The sequence below is a fragment of the Grammomys surdaster genome, unplaced genomic scaffold (assembly GCF_004785775.1).
Source record: "Grammomys surdaster isolate TR1022 unplaced genomic scaffold, NIH_TR_1.0 946, whole genome shotgun sequence".
In the NCBI taxonomy this organism is placed as follows: domain Eukaryota; kingdom Metazoa; phylum Chordata; class Mammalia; order Rodentia; family Muridae; genus Grammomys; species Grammomys surdaster.
Window position 1 is genome coordinate 352,179 of NW_021605365.1, and position 16,434 is coordinate 368,612.

General features: G+C 51.5%; 1 protein-coding gene and 1 long non-coding RNA gene across 2 annotated transcripts in view; one reads left to right on the forward strand and one right to left on the reverse strand.

Annotated features, from left to right (window-relative positions):
• Kcnk3 (potassium two pore domain channel subfamily K member 3) overlaps positions 1-900 on the reverse strand; it is a 34,569-nt gene extending 33,669 nt beyond the window's left edge. Inside the window, exon 1 of the mRNA XM_028782925.1 lies at positions 618-900. Coding sequence (XP_028638758.1) covers positions 618-900 — 283 coding nt within the window. The remainder of the gene's footprint in view (positions 1-617) is intronic.
• On the forward strand, positions 598-14,786 carry LOC114634321. The gene is made up of 4 exons (XR_003713313.1): positions 598-846; positions 6,189-6,265; positions 9,300-9,400; positions 10,474-14,786. It is a non-coding gene; the product is annotated as an uncharacterized LOC114634321 (long non-coding RNA).
• Positions 14,787-16,434: the final 1,648 nt, after the last annotated feature.

The window sequence follows — 16,434 nt, forward strand, 5'->3', positions numbered from 1 at the left end:
GACCGAATCTGGCTTCCAGCCCCTGATCTGCTGCCCTCAGAGAATTACAGGCCCTGTCTGGTGCAGCCCAAACTCATGGAGGTGGACACACACTCACACACCCACACCTACACGGACAAATGCACCCCACCCCCTCCCCAGAAACACTCAGTCGCAGTTAGAGAGTGGCCCCCGTGTGTCGCGGAGTGCAGCTTTCCTGCATCTACGTGCCTCCCCAACGCCCAGCAGGTGTGGACACCCGGGTGCCCAAGCCCAGCTTCAGGGACACGGAGGAGTGGCGCTCTCTCGGGCCACTCACTCTGGGTGCCCAGCCCCAGGGCCTAGCCCGGCCACACCCCTCCTCCCGAGCCTCGTCCAGCTGCTCCTGTCCCTCTCACACACTTAAGTCCCTTGGGGTCCTCGCACAGCCCAGCGAGGCCAACTTAGGGCTGGCCAGACTAGAGACGGGTCAGAGTCAGGGGTCCCCGCAGAGCAGACACACCGGGCTAAGCCCCGGCCGCTGAGAGCGCGCGGGTTCGGCGACCCGCCCCGCTCCGCAGGGACCCCTCAGCCGCGGGCGGCTCCCCAGCATCCCAGGTCCCCGCCCCCGTCCCCGCCGGCGCGGCGAGTGTAGTTACCGATGGTGGTGATGACGGTGATGGCGAAGTAGAAGGAGCCGGCGAAGCGCCACTGCACGCCGGCCTTGTGCGGCTTGAGGCGCAGCACGACGCGCTCCAGCTCCTCGTAGCCGCCCTCGCTGAGGTTGTAGCGCGCCCGCAGCTCCAGCTGCCGCAGCTCCAGCCGCTGCCGCTCGATCATCTCCGGCTCCGACTCCAGCGCGTCGAACACCGCGGCGCCCACCAGCAGGTAGGTGAAGGTGCACACGATGAGAGCCAACGTGCGCACATTCTGCCGCTTCATCGTCCCTCCCGGGTCCTCGCCGGCCCTCCGTCGTCTCCGGCCCGCGCCCCGGCCCCGGCCGCCGCCGCCGCTGCTGCCCCGGAGGCGGCCTGGGGCATGGCTGCGCTCGCGGATCTCCACGCCGGGCACCAGCTCCGCACCCCGGGGCCACCGCCGCCGCCGCCACCGCCGCCGCCGCTGCCGGCCGCCGCGGAGCTGTCCCTTCAGCACCACCCACCGCCCTCCTCCGCCCGCCCCCGCGCCCGCCCCCAGGCCGCCGGCCGCCACCTCCCGCCTGCCCTCCCGCCCAGCCAAATAAGGACTGGGGAGCCGTGCCGAGGGCGGGGGGAAGGGGGAGCAAGCGGGAGAACCCGGGCAGGACAGAGGCGGGAGAGAGAGAGCGAGAGAGAGAGGGAGCGCGAGAGGTGAGGGGGGGGGGGGGGAGCAAGATGGGAGAGGGAGGGAGGGAGAGAAAGAGAGAGGGAGACAGAGAGGGAGACAGAGATCCAGCCCGCCAGCCCCAGAGAAAACTAGGCAGGGAAACAGATAACTACAGGGAAGGGAGAGAACCCAGGGTAGGGGCCTCTGTGTGTGTGTGTGTGTGTGTGTGTGTGTGTGTGTGTGTGTGTGTGATGGAGGAGACTAACCACCCAGACCCAGGAAAAGAGAGATCTGTCAGGGAAATGCGGTGCAAACGATGCACAGAGAGGGGCAGACTGAGACAGGGAAACTTGTGAGTGCTGGAGATACAAATGTCCTGAAAAGGGGTGGAAAGAGGAGAGAAAAGGGCAAGAGCCCCAGCCCCCAAAACAACGCCCTTTCTCTACCCCTTGCCCCAGTCATAGTGCTGAGGCTGAGGGACCTTGGGCCCCACCGACTCACTCCTTAGCCACAGATGCTGAAACTGAGCCACAAGAGGTGAAGTGACACATAGGACACACTCGGAGAGTTGGGGATAGGAAGGGGCTCGGTCCTCCCTGCTCAAGCTACTCAGGTCCTTCCCTGGACTCCAGCTTTTGGCTTATCTGAGAAACTGGTAGGGATCTGCTGTGGCCCAGGACACACAGAAGCCAATACTCAAGGGAGAGCTTTCCCTCCTGACATAGAGTCCCTCTCAGGTTAGCACCAGGTACTGGGGCCTGGCTGAGAAAGCCCAGGCTGCTGGCTGAGGCCGCTTTCCCCATCTTGATATTGAAGGCCCTTGCCCTACACCAGTACAACAGGCTTGACTTGAGCATGGCAACATAGAAAACACAAGATGCCACCTTGAAGCACAGATCTGCACCGGGGATCTAGCTAAAACTGGGGGAGGGGGTTGAGGGCATCCCGATCTAATAACTCACTCACTGGCAGACTGAAGGAACTGGTACAGGAGTCCTCTTGGCCTCAGTCTCTTCATTTGTCAACATGGGTATCTGTGGCACTGAAGAGGAAACTGGCCAGGCAGTGGGAACTCAGGCAAAGCGTTCCTGCCCCTCTTGGAACCTTATCTCTTCCACGAGTTGTCATGGCAGATGATCCCTGGGGGCTTACTCAGCTCCAAACAGCCCTGGACATGGATGGGCTGAGAGAGCAGAATGATCGGAATGCAAATCCCAGTGCCAAGAAGGGTCAAACAGCCCTTCACAGGACCCTGGCATAGGCCACGCAGAGATGTGGAATAGGCCCAAAACCCATGGCTCAGGAGGTAGCCAGCAAGGGAGGGCACCACCTGCCACATTCTGGGTTGGGATGTCATTGCCAGATACCACGTTTTATCCAAAAGCGCCTCAGAAGGGCTACCAGCCCGTTCACAAGGTTGTATCATATCTTTTGGAGTATGCCATACCTGTGAACTTTTTCCTTGGTCCTCAAAGGTAGGTCTGCTTTTAATTAGGACTGTTTCACAGATGAAGAAACTGAGTCTGACGGCAGTGACCCTCAATTTTTCAATGATCTAGGAAGAGACTTCTTGTCTCTTTATTTCTCAAGCCCACATTCTTCTCCTTGACAATCTTCTTGAGTCCTTGAACCTTTCTTTCTTCACTTGTAAAATGGGTTTGTTCACTATGTATTAGTCTCCTGAGCAGTTGGTTTTAAGGAATCAAAAGAAGTCATATGTTTGTAAGAAGAAAAGGTGAGGCTCTCTGGTGACCTTTACTGTCTTAAGACTCAGGTGTCTAGACCACACCTTGAGAAATCTGTGCCTCCTCTCCCCACAAAGGAAGGTCTTCCCTTGGCCTTGTGGGTCTGTTGGGGATTTCTGTCCCTGGCATACTTTGGCTTCTGGAAGAAGAACCATGCCATTCCCAGAATCCCATGTGCTTCTGATGTGCTTGTTCCTGGTCAGGATCCCTCCAGGAGCCAGTTTCTCTCAAGAAACTGCAAGTGACTTCCTTAGGGCTGGGGTTTAGGGGGAATATCAGGCTTTTTCCACTTCCGGCTACCAACCCCAGACTGCTATACAAATGAAAGGCAGTATTATTAAGTGAAAGAGCTTTAGAAGAGGGGAAAGCTGCCTTTGAGGCAGAAATTTATTATTAATTTTAATGGCAGTTGTTCTTGTAGCTCTTGAGAACTAGAGGGATTCTCAGAGATCATCTCGCTCAGCTTTCTCGTGTTACAGATTAGGAAACTGAGGCCTGAACAGTAGTGAGAAGGGCAGTAAAGGCCCTACAGAGGGGAGCAGAGCTGGAATAACCTACATTATGTATGGGACCAGAACACCTGTATTGCATGTCCTGAGTCTGGGAGGACAGCTTGAGTTTCCCTGTCCATCCTGTCTCTTGGGGAGGGAGGGTTAGGATGGAGGAGCGTGCTGGCACAATCAAGGTTTCTAATCAATCCTTGGGACAGCAGGTACCATTTCATACATCCTCTTCCTGGTGAGCTAGGTTGCACTGCATCAAAATCCTAACAACATACCTTGGTTCCTTCTCCACAGGACCCTCGGACCTGCCCACTCCTGCTCAAAGTCTCCCTGTCTCTGCCGGTGTTTGCAGCAGCATTGGAGGTCAGTCGCTCTCGTGTCACCTCCCTAAGTGGTAGGTTTGGACCAGAAAACATCAACATGCCTTTCACTTATAACATTCTTCCTGGCCTGACTACATCTGTTTGCTCTGTCCTCTTGAGAATTAGGCAAAAGAGGGACAAACAGCCACTTCTTTGAAGAGTAGATTATGAGGAAAGAAGCTGCCACCAGGTTAGAGTGAATTGTTTGGAGTTTATCATTAGCTACCGTGCTCCACTGTGTACAAAACATTACACGCAGTTGCTTCCAGCTTAACTGTCCATCTGTAAGCTCTGAACACATCTGTGTTCTCTCATGTTCCCTGAGACTCCCAGGTCTTCAGGGTTCCCATCAGTTGAGATACTGGTACCTCCTTGCCTCTCCCACTTTCTTCTGCCAATCTTCTGTTCACCGAGTCTTCAAGATCCAGCTCTAAGGCTCCATGAAGAGTTTCCCATTTGTGTCTCCTGCCCCCAAATCTAAACTACCTGCTCCTTTGTACCTTTATGGACTTTTGAGTTTCCATTTCTCTTGCAGAGTAGATTAGCTGCTCTTATGACTTCCCCACTGGCTTACTATCTTTTCCTGGGTAGAGACAATGCTATTCTTTTACAATATTATTCTTCCCATAATGCCTTGTACATCAAAGCTGCACTACACATTTCGACAAAAGCCAAGCCTGGAACAGTCCTGTGTCTGCTGAGTTCGAAACCAGCTTGGGCGTTAAAGGGACTCAAACAGAAAAACTTCAGCAATCCTGCTTCCATGCCTACAGACAAGATTCTTCTCAAGCTGGGGCAAGTCCTGCCAGGGAGGAAGAGGGCAAAGACAGAGCCAAGTGTCTGCTGGGGTGAGGAAGCAGGTAGTGTGGCACAAGGGGAAGTGAACTGACAACCCTGAGGCTTGGGCTTGGGAGCTAATGCTGCTGGGTAAATTGGGGAAGCAGAGTGGCTTCTCTTTGCCTCAGTTCCTGTTTCTGAGAAATAAAAGCAGTAGACAAGTCCTGACAATGCCTTCATCCATTTTACAATGATGGAGAGTGTGGGCTTGAGGGATGGAGTCAAAGAGACACTCCACCCCACTACTTCTGATCTCTGCTGCGTCATCGTTGTCATGGTTGGAGACTGGGGCAGGACCAGTGAGGGATGGGGTGGAGAAGCTGACCTGGAGTCAGACAAACCTGGTTCAAGGCTTAACCCATCAGTTATGAGCTAGCCCAGAGCCGTGGGAGAAGTTCTGGTCCATCCTGTCTAGAGCAGACCATAGCCTTTTCTACTTCACTCACAGGAGTGAGCTTTAGCACACCACCAGCACAGAGCAGGTACTTTGCAAACTTTTCTTGAGCCCTTCCTGCTGACTCTAGTCTCCTAGGTGGGTCGGTGAGAGCTGGGGCTTCAGAGAAGCAAGCTGAGGCAGGGGAAGGGGAAGGGCTCCAGAGCCATCTCAATATCAGCCAGAGGATGGCCGAAGTAGTAAGAGAACCAGGACTCAGGAGCAAAGGCAGAGAAACACAGGTTGGCTGCCCCGGGATGCCACACCAGTCATAGCCTGGGACAGTAATTTCTGGGTGCGGCTGAGAGGTTTCTTGGTCTATCTCCGGAGGTAGTGAAGTTGGGGATTAGCTTTGCTTTCCAGAGCATAACTGGTCCCACAGCAACGGCTTGCGTTTGTCAAGAGCCACTGTTTGTTTAACATCTCAAGCCCAAGTCAAACACAAAAGGCAACTGTTAGCAAAGCTGGACTCTGTGGGCTGTTGGGAGAGAACTGGGCTGGGAAATGAACACCTGGCCCTCTTAGCCTTGCTTTAGCTGACTGAAGGAATAGATTGTTTCAATCTGAGGCAAACCAGAGCTCAAAGGGTGCAAAACCCTGGCCCCTAATAAGACTGAGGACCAATCATTCTTAGAAACACTGCCGGGGGTGGGGGTGGGGGTGGGGGCCTCAGGTTTGCTCCTGATCAGCATTTGCATAAAGATTAAGTCCTGAGACTAAGCTGCCCCTCCCCTCCCCCCACTAGACAGCCCTCCTGTCTCTACCCTGCAGTGAGCATTCTCCTCCATGGTTGCTTGAGGATGTGCTGGGAGGTGCGACGAGGACCCATACCCAGAAGTGGCCACAGTGTATCCGCCCCCTGTGTGTTACTAAATCCTGCTGCTTGTCCTCAGCCGGGTATCTCGGTTTTTATTCTCCCCGGCAGTGTGGGAGCTTGCCCACTTCCTCCTCGGCACTGCGGTTACTCACTTTCTGATTTCGATGTAGTTTCCAGGCCTCCCTATTTTTCTCTGCAGACTCCTCCTCTCCCTTTCCCTTTCTTCTTTAGAACTTCTGCAGTCTCACCCTCGAAGCAGAGACACGGGATGGACTCAGCCATTACTGAGATCGCAGGCAGGCCAATGGGTAAGACTCCTCTTCGGCCTGCCGTATGTGGGCGTGAGCACGTGTGCACGTGTGGCCATGTGTGCAGGAGGCTGTGAACTTTACTGTTTCAGCTTCTGTCTTGGTCTCCTCCCATCTTTGAATTTCTAAGCCTTTACATTTTCCACTCTGCCCATTCATTAAACTTCTTCATTAAATTACACAGTTAAAGGCAGAGAGATCCTTAGACCTCTAGTACTCTGAAGAAACCAAGGTTCGACAAGGCCTTGAAGCACACAGGGCCAGAGCCGGGACTCACGCCCAACTACCCTGGCTGCCCTATCTATAGCCACAAGATAAGTCCCCTGTACTTGCCACTTCCATAGCAAAGCCCCCAGATTGTCTTCTGGAGATTTTCTAGAGTGGCCATGGCCCATCTTTCCGGATAAACACGGAATTGCTGAAGAAAAGAGAGGCCGGAGATGTCGTCAACAGCTCACAAATCTTGAAATCCTTCTTTGCAGGTTTATGGCTTCTGAGAAGCAGAGGCAGCCTGTTCTCAGCACCAAACACAATAATTATAATAGCACTCGCAATGATTAATCAGCCAGTGAGTATTGAGTGGTGCTGGGCAGGCAGGCACGGCAGGGCGAGCATGGAGTGTGTGTGTGTGTGTGTGTGTGATTTGGGGCAGGGGAACAGGCAAAAGTGGTGACTCTGCTCCCACAAGCAGGCTGTGAATGTGTTCTCCTTAATGGAAGGGGGCAAAATACCACTGTAGCCCTTCTTGGAATCGGCATGTTTGAGGGGAAACTGGGGCTGTCCAAGACTGCAGTTGTTCTGGCTCAGGCAGGATCCTGAGTTTTCCAGGCCTAGCCACTGAGCTCCAGACTGCATTGGAAGCAATGAATTGACAAACAAGAACAGGTTCCAGGCCTGTCAACCAGATTAATGAGGGGCCTTGCCAGGATGATGGTCATGGCAGGGGCGAGAGAACTTAGGATGTTCAGCCTGGAGAAAGAAACAGGGGCCATGTGAGCTGTCACACAGGACAGATTAGCTTTGTCCTGTGGGGCCAAGAAGGGACCAGTGACCTTTGGGATGATACACCAACAATCAGCACAGCATAAGATGGAGTGTCCTCCATGTCTCCCAGGAAGGCACAAACTGTCGGGGTGGCAATGACCTCATGCAAGCAGAGTCTAATTGCTCTGTTTTAGAAAGATTCTTGGAGCTAGTACCAGGCCTGGCACATAGTATGTCTACAAGAGATGAGCATTTTGGGTGCAGAGGTTAGACAAGATAGATGCCCTTTGTGATTCAAGGGTTTCACTCTTAACATTTCTGGAGCAGTCTGTCTATAGGACACTGTAACTCCCTGGCTCTTCCTCCAGAAGGGCTGCTCTGGAGTTCTTGCTGCTGAATCTCCTCAATGCTGTTTTCTCTTGACTATCCTCAAACCAATCCCAAAGCCCACCCACATCCACCCTACACGCCGCCACCTGCAGAGGTCCAACATGCAACATGCCCAGTAGCCCTGGGGCTTCAGCAAAGGAAACGGGCCTGTGGCAGGCTAATTACTGGGAGCTGATTCTATTAAGTAGATAGCTCGCTCCCAGCAAAGCAATTACACCTAATCAGCCCCTTGCAGCAGCCCAATGGGACAGCCGTGTGAGCCAGACACACGTGTGAGCAGGGACATCAAAGCAACCTGGGAGCAGGCCTGGTGGGCTCTTCTAAGGGCAAGGATGCTTCCAAAGTGGTCTCGGTCTGCCTTGGGGACCCCAGCAATGTGGAAACTGCACTGGGGAGGGGGTGGTAGACTCAAAACCCTGAGCCAAGACTGAGCTCTGCCACAGAGGAGCTACATTTCACTGAAGAGAATACTTCTCGAACTTGTGCCTTAGCTTCCAAGTCTTCAAACGAACATGTCAAAGAGGATCCATTCCAAGCTTGAAACTCTAGTCACTTTAGATTCTCATCTCAGTTAAAGTATTCAAAAGAAACCTGTTTGATAGGCTAGAGAGACAGCTCAGTCAGTACATCTCTTGCTTTGCAGGCAGAGAGAGCTGAGTTCTAGCCCCACAATCTAACAACAGCCAGGCCGGATAGTGCATGTTTATAATCCCGGTGCTGGGGAGGTAGAGATAAACAGACCCTTGGATTCCACTGGCTAGCCAGCTTAGCCTACTCTATGAGTCCCAAGCCAGTGCGAGACCTTGTCTCAAAACAAAAACAATAAAAACATGGTGGACAGTATTGTGGAAATGAATGACAATAAAGGTTGTCCTCTGGCCTCCACATGCATTTGCATAAAAACAGATACATAACACACATACGTAACACACACAAACACATACACACATACATATACACCACACACATACACATATACCACACACACATAGAGACACAAATACATACACAAACATACATAACACATACACACATACATATATACCACACACATACACATATACTACACACAAAAAACACACACATGCACACATGTACACAAACACACATATACATAACACACATACAAAACACACACAAACACATACACACATACATATACACCACACACATACACATATACCACACACAAACACACACACATACATACACATATATACAAACACACACATACATAACACACAAACACATACACACATACATATACACAACACAACACATACACACACATACACCACACACAAACACACAGACACAGACATACTCTCATGTGCATGTGTCCTCCCTCACCTGTTTAAAATATCCAAACATGAGAACACATCCAGGATCAAGTTCTTTTGACTATTTTTTAAAGCTTTATTGGTTTTTTATTTTATATGTATGAGTATCTGTCTGCAGTATGTGCATCACATATATTTGTCCCTAATATAGAAGAAAGTGTTGAATCCCCAAACCTGGGTATTCTGCAAGAGTAGCACCTGCTTTTAACCAATGAGACATTTCTTCAGCCCCATCAGTCCATCAGACCATGTTTTTAAAAAGTAACTAGAGTAATTATATATTCAGAATATATATGATTTGTATTTGTATTTTTATCTAGGACTTTTATGAAATGAGTTTTCCCCAAAGCATTCATGACTTTTCAAAAAGCTACAGTCTGGTGGTATCCGGGTCCCAGATTCATCAAGGAAGTAGGACCAAGTTTGAGTATGAAGAAGAGAGGGGAAAGGGTTCTGGAAAATACAGGTGATCAAGATGGGGGCAGGAGAGATGCTAGCCATCCTGTGGCTAGCTGTACAGTGGTCCACACAGCACGTTCCTTTCTCTAGGGAAGAATCCCCTCTGAGAGAATTTAAATGATATCAGGATGATGACAGGGGAGCTTTTGAAACACTTCTCCCTTCTGTCACCGAAGCCCTGGGACTCTGGGCTGGTACCAAGTCATTGGTGTGACCCAAACTCAACAGGCTGACGGGCAGAGGCTGGGAATGGAATACAACCATCTCTCTGGTGATTCTATGGTGAAGGCACTGTCAGGAGTGGGGACAGGGGCTGCCCTGCTGCACAGCTATCTTCTGTGCTGATGGTCACAGTCATGTCTTTTGGAGCAAGGTATCCTTGCATGCCAAGGGGCCACCTGACTTCCTGCTTCTTCTGGCCTTGGTCATCTCAGATGACTGATGGCCATGCAGTTAGACAAGGCCCTTGGTCTGTCCTCTGAGAGGGACTCTGTGGCTTATCAGCAGCCAGTCCCTGTGAGGCCACAGTGGGGACAGTGGAGAAAAGCAACCTTGACCGGGGATCGGTTCAGAGGAAGGATGGTTCTCCTGGGTGGGACTGAGGGGAGAAGAGGGAGATGGTGGCAGGCTGATTCAGGTTTGGGCTTCCTGCTCCTCTGCAGCTGCTCACCACTTTCCGAGAGAGTGGCTGTGAAGAGGATCCCACTTTGTTCCCATCTGCTTCTACTGGTGACAGACAAGAAGGCCAGCCTGGGAGGCGGGGGAACCTCAAACACAGCTAGAGAAACCTTGGCTGCTACCTGGAGGCTGGGGGACAGAGAGAGAGGAAGATGCAAGGTGCCTGGCTTGTGGTGTCACACAATGAGATCATGGCCTTCTTGGCTCTGCCTAGTCCCCAGAGTGATCTCATGTCCTGCCCCATTCACCCTATCCCAAGCTCCTTTAAGGCTGTTCTCTCTCCATTCATATCCTTTGCCATTCTGCCAAATGTACGGGTCTCGTTCTTGTCTTTAAACCAGAAACACATGGTACTAGGTACACACAGGCATATGCTGGTGCAGCGAGGGATGGGGACACCCTGCCCTGTAGAGGAGGCCACAGACAACAACTGAAGCGACTGTCATAGTTCTCAGTGAAGCAGGATTCCATTCGTGATCAGTCTGACTCCAGCCTGTGCTTTTCCCTCTCGGCCACACTCCCTCACTAGAAAATGACTGAGGGCAGAGCCAGGCAACAACAGGGGAATCAGAACAGAAGGTGCTGTTAACGCTGGGCTGGCACACAGCTAGAGCTCAGAAAAATGCAGTCACATGAATGAATGAGGAGCTCTGAACGGAAGGCGCCAGGCAGGTCCAGGAATCAGCATCAGGGTTTACCATAGCTGGACAGATGCTCAGCTTCAGGTGGGAAGCAGGACCTAGATGTGAGCAAGGCCCAGCAACTCTAGCTCACACAGGGGCTCAGAGAGACCATCAGAGAACAGCTCTGGACCCATTGAAGGTGGAGATGAGGAAGGGAGGCAGAGCTTTCTTGGCACAGCACTCGGGCACCCAGCCCAGGCAGGGACTCAGAAGGTCTCCGTGTCTGTGCAGAGCCAAAGGATATTGTTGGGGCTTTGAGCTGGTTCCTGAAGAAGAACGGCGTATCTGGGGCCCTCAGCGACTTGAAGGGGATGGGGCCATCCTACCCCTATGGATCAAGGTTGCCACGGGGAGGAAGGCTCAAGGTGGGGGTGGGATATCCAGGCCATGAGCTGCATAGATCTCTGCTCATCCAGAGATGATGTGTGTGGTCCAGTGAACCGTAGAAACCACAGCATGTCGGGGAGACGGAGGTCAGCTGGGAGGCAGTGCTCAGGCAGAAGGGCACAGCACCATCAGGGACATGGAAAAAGTGATGTCGTTAAGGAACAATGTGAGCCAAAGGAATGAGCTGGAACTGGCTGGATCTGAAAGGACAAGTGGGAAAACGGCTGCCAGACGCCCATGGGTGTCTGATGATGGCCTGCCACTACCTTTGGGTAGGGGCCGAGCCTCAGCCCCGAGGCTGAAAGTTACCCAACAGGCCTCATGGTCCTTCTCTGCCTTTAACACCACGCCCTCCACCCCTTGGTCTGTTAATCAATGCATGATAAATGGAGTCCTGAAAGACCTCCTGTCTTGACTGCACTGCCCTGATTCTCCAGAGAAGATTCAAGGAGGCAGCAGGAGGCTGACGACTGAGTTTTTGGTCATGCAAGGTGGCCTGAGTCTCTTCCCTACCCCAGCTTCCAAGAGGGGAAGTCCTGACCTCTCTTCCCCAAGAAAATGGGACAAGGAAGACACTGACTCGGGCTTCTCTTTCCTCCTTTGGTAAGAGCTGGACAAAACCAATTTAACCCTATAGCCCCAGAAGGAAGCTAGCCTGAGGCTGAGGAGGCCTGGCTGGGAGAGGGACTTCTTGGGTCTCTCCAGGAATGGTGGACTGTGGAAAGACCGAGCAGGGGGTTCAGCAGCGCTGAGAAGTCTAGGATCTGTCAGGCCCGATGAAGGGAAGCCGTGTGGTGGGGACTGAGCTGATCCACAGTCCCTAACAGGTGATGAAGCAGCAAAGGCCTAGAGAGGGCCAGGGCCCAGCTAATGGGACCCCAGTGTTGTTTCATTGAGCTCGTCCCCCATGTTGTTTCCTACTGAGAAAAATGTTGTTTGTTGGGGTCAAAATTTTAGGGACCATGTTTACTGTGGATGGGGGCCCTAACTAGTCTTCTGCTACTCTGTGAGAATGCAACATCTTCCTGGGGGGGGGGTTCACCTGGTATTTGGGGGTAAAGGAGCTTGTAGGACTGAGGGAGTGGCTGTGAAGGGTAGCTGGTTCCCAGTGGCTTGGTTAGAGCAGACAAATGGCTACCTCACGGCCTCCATATAATTGCCTATGGGACTGACAGAAATGTGCAGACATGTGCATCCCCAACTCGGGGGTTTTCTGTATCATATCTGTCCCTATGTGGTTATGCGGCCCTCCCCACTCCTCCACAGAAGACACAGAGCTTCAGGGCTTCCTCAGACAGTAGATGGGCGTGGCAGTACCCACACAATCCCTACAACACATTGTGGTCTCTCTCCTCTCTGTACACACCAGAGTCCTCATAAATGTTGTAGTTGCCCCTCAGCTGCCAGACAGGTCCCCTAACGGCTCCCATTAGCAATCCTGTCTTGCCTCTTGTGTCTGAGCCTTTGTCTCTTGCTTCAGGCCAGCTATCTTTCCAACAGCAGGGGGGAAGACAGAAAGGGACACTACTGGACAGAGGCTGAGACAGAGCGGGGAGCTGAAGCATGGAGCTGGCCTGAGCCTGGGTCAGGTTCTGGACATCCCTGTCCGCAGGTCCAGCACGTGAGCTCTAGTGCTGCAGGGGTAGGCAGCAGGCTCAGACTCAGGGCTCTGCTTTCTTAAGCTCCCAGCTGGGACTAGGAACACCAAATCCTCTTTGAATAAAACAGAAAAGGGATTAAAAAAAAAATCAAGACATTAACCTTGTGAAACCAGACCCCCTCCCACTCCCACATAGAGATTAACTTCTTCCCCCTAGGCCTTTTTTTTTTAGTTTTCATTTCTATAAACATCTTAATTCATGGCAACATCACAGCCAGCCTGGATTACAGATGGATGTAGAGGTGAATGAACTAGTCACACACACACACACACACACACACACACACACACCTGGAGCAGGGGGAAAGAACAGTGAATGAGATGCTGAAGAGCTAGGATTTATTACTGGAGTTCACTTTCCTCACCCGTAAAGGGAGTAGTTAACCCTTCTCCCTCTGTGGACTCTGTCTCATCTGATGGTCCCTTCCATCAGTGTCCTATATGAGGCCAGAGAGCCAGCTCCCACCCACACCCATGGTGACACAACACACCAAGGAAAGGGTTCCCTTCATCCCCAGCACTGGATGCCACTTTCCTTTCTATATCACAGGTACCAGCAGGGCAGGCACAAGCTGCTACCGTCCCCTGCACCTGCTTAAAGACAGGTGCTCTACAGGTCTTTGTGAGTAAATGAGTGGATAAATCTGGAAGTTGCTTTTTAAGTCACCTGGCATGGGGCTCAGCATCTTGCATGAAATCTGGACCCAAATCTTGAAATAGGGTCACTCTCCTCTTGGGGTGAGGAACACCTGACCTTTCTGGAAAGTTCTTTCCATTTCCCTCCTGACTCCTGAGTCTCAAAGCCTCGTTTCTTTTGAAGCCTTCCTCCGACTTGACAGCAGCAGCATCCCAATCAAGCAACAGATTTCCGACGCACGTTCTCCGTTCTTCCTCCCACCTTCGCCTGACAAGACGGATCATTTCCATCCCTTGATTATGTTTTGGTTTGAGGCTTCAGCCAGCTGCAGTGATTCTCAACTCTGGGTGGCAGTGGAGAGGAGGGTCATTATGGGGAAGCCTTGCCTCAGGAGACCAGGAGACAGGTGCTGGGTTCCTCCATGGTTTTGAGGCTGGGGTAAAGGTGGAACTCTTGCAGTGGTCTGGCTCTGGTTGGATCAAAGGCTCAGGGGAATCCCACTTGGCTTTCATTTTGGTCAGCATTCCTTAAAGTATACTCAGAGACCAAGGTCTCTTGAGGTGTTCTGTGGAAGCCCTGGTTCAGATACATTTGGAGGAACTCAGTTGCACTCAGCCTTTGATTGCAAGCTGCAAAAGTCAACTCGCCTAATTTAAGCTCAGAAAGGATTTATCCCCAAAGACCTTGGAGAGTTCAGAGAACCTCCTGTAGGAGCAGAAAGTCAAGGTCAGAAGGGAAGCAGCCAGTGGCAACACTCAATGCCACATGTTAGGACTGATCCCAGGAAGGCCGCCCTGCTGCACAGATAAAGAACCTGGGCCACAGCTCTGCCAGCACAGCCGCTACTCACACGTCTGTGCAACACGTTCTGCAGAGTCCTTTCGTTTCTACACTTGATCCTTCCGGGAGAATGCATCTGATTAGTGGAGTGGAATCATGGACTTCCTTCCTAGGTAAAGAGAAGCTGGACGATGTCTCTATTCAGCTCCTGTAGCTGAAGGCAACCTCTGCCTCTTCACACAAGGGCGTGGTGGTTTGAATGAGAATGGCCCACTTAGGCTCATCAGTTTGAATACTTGGTCCTCAATTGATTGAACTGCTTGGGAAGGATCAGGAGGTGTGACCTTGTTAGAAGAGATGTGTCACTGGGGGTGGGATTCAAAGGCAGGTCATGTGCTATTCCACCTGAGTTCTCTGTTTCCTGCTCATGGATCTCTCAGCAGTTGCTCCAGGTGCCTCTATTCCACTATCAAGGACCCTAACCCTCTGGAACTGTAGGCCCAAAATAAACCCCTCCTTCTATCAGCCTCCTTGGTCATGGTGTTCTACCATAGCAATAGAAATGTAATAGAGACACTGGGCAAGCTCGGCAGGTGCTGGCTGGCCTGCAAGGGTGATGAACAGGACTGGGGGAGATGACTCAGTGGGTAAAGTGCTTGCCTTGTAAGCCTGAGGCCCTGAGTTCAATCCCCAGTTCCATATGAAGCATGATAGTACACATTTGTAACCCCACTCCTGGGGAGATGGAGGTAGGGGTTCCTTGAGGCTCATGAGACAACCTATCTGTAGAACTTCAAACCAATAAGAGAGAGACTCTGTGTATAAAAAAAAATGGACAGCACCTAAGAATGAGACTTGAGGTTATTCCTTGGCCTCCACACACACTCATGCACACACAAAGAACAAATATTCACTCCACCTGGACCCTGGACTTCTTTAGGAACCCACATGGTGTGGAACAGGACTTTCTGCCCTCAACACTGTTGGTGTTCCAAGCTGGGTGTTTCTTGGTTATAGGCTGTCCTACACATTGTGAGGTTTACAGCTTCCAGCTTCCAGGCCTATACTAGTTAGGTATCATAGCATCCTGCCAGTTGTGACAGCTAAAAATGTCCAAGCACATCAACAAATATAGGGGACAGATCCCTCTCAGCCAAGGACTGCCGTTTATGAAATCTTCAGGGGACTTGCAATATATTTGTGGAGCCAGAATTGGTTTTCCCTGATTTTTCTGAACCTTTTTTCTCTGACACTCTGACTTTGTTTCATACTTTAGGGAAAGCTGGCTGGCAGCTGGGGCCCTGGTTCTAGTTTTCATGGGAGTAGGAGGTTGCACACATCAAATGGCACCCCATGTCTTCTTGTCACCACCTCCCCTCCCTCTCCCTGCATAGTTTGGAGTCTCCTGGGGGAGTCCAGTTTTGTGAACACCAAAGCCCCAGGGAGTTGGTTATGACTGGAAAGCATACCCAGGGTCTGCAGGAGGAGACTATAGAATACCATTCAGCCTGTATTCTTTCCCCTTTGGTTGTGAACTTACCCTGCATGCACACATATTGCCCTGACTATGAAGAATATGACCTTGGAAACAAGTTGCCTGCCCATGGCTGTCCCCTGTGGGCCTACGCCTATGATTTGACAAAAATCCCACAAGGTTCACACTCCAGCAGCTGGTCTCCAAGGCCTGGGCTCCTTGTCTGTATTTTATACTGGGCCAAGGCTGTTATTATTACCCAAGGACTACTCTAGTTACAGGGACAAGCACACATGCTCCAGCACAGAAAGCACCCCTTCCACTGTGGGATACAGGTCTCAGAGGGTGGGACACCTCCCACAGCCCTTGCCTTGGAGGTAGACCTATTAGAGTTGCCACTTCTAAGCCCAGCATGGCATGAAGTAAGTGTCTCTGAATGTTCAGCTGGCCATTCTGGAGATTTCTGTGACCTGGGAGTTTCCTTACATGGATGGCTCAGTCCTTGCTTGCAACTTCATCTTCAGATGTCTTTTATGTGGTTTACAGTTGTCTCCATCTTTGGATGTCTATTATGTGGTTTACAGTTGTCTCCCAGGGACTCTGGTTCTTACCCTTGGGAAATGGGTTCAGTGCGAACCGAATTCCACAGGGTTAGCCAAAGCAGCATTTGATCTATTTTGGATATTGTCACTTTTCT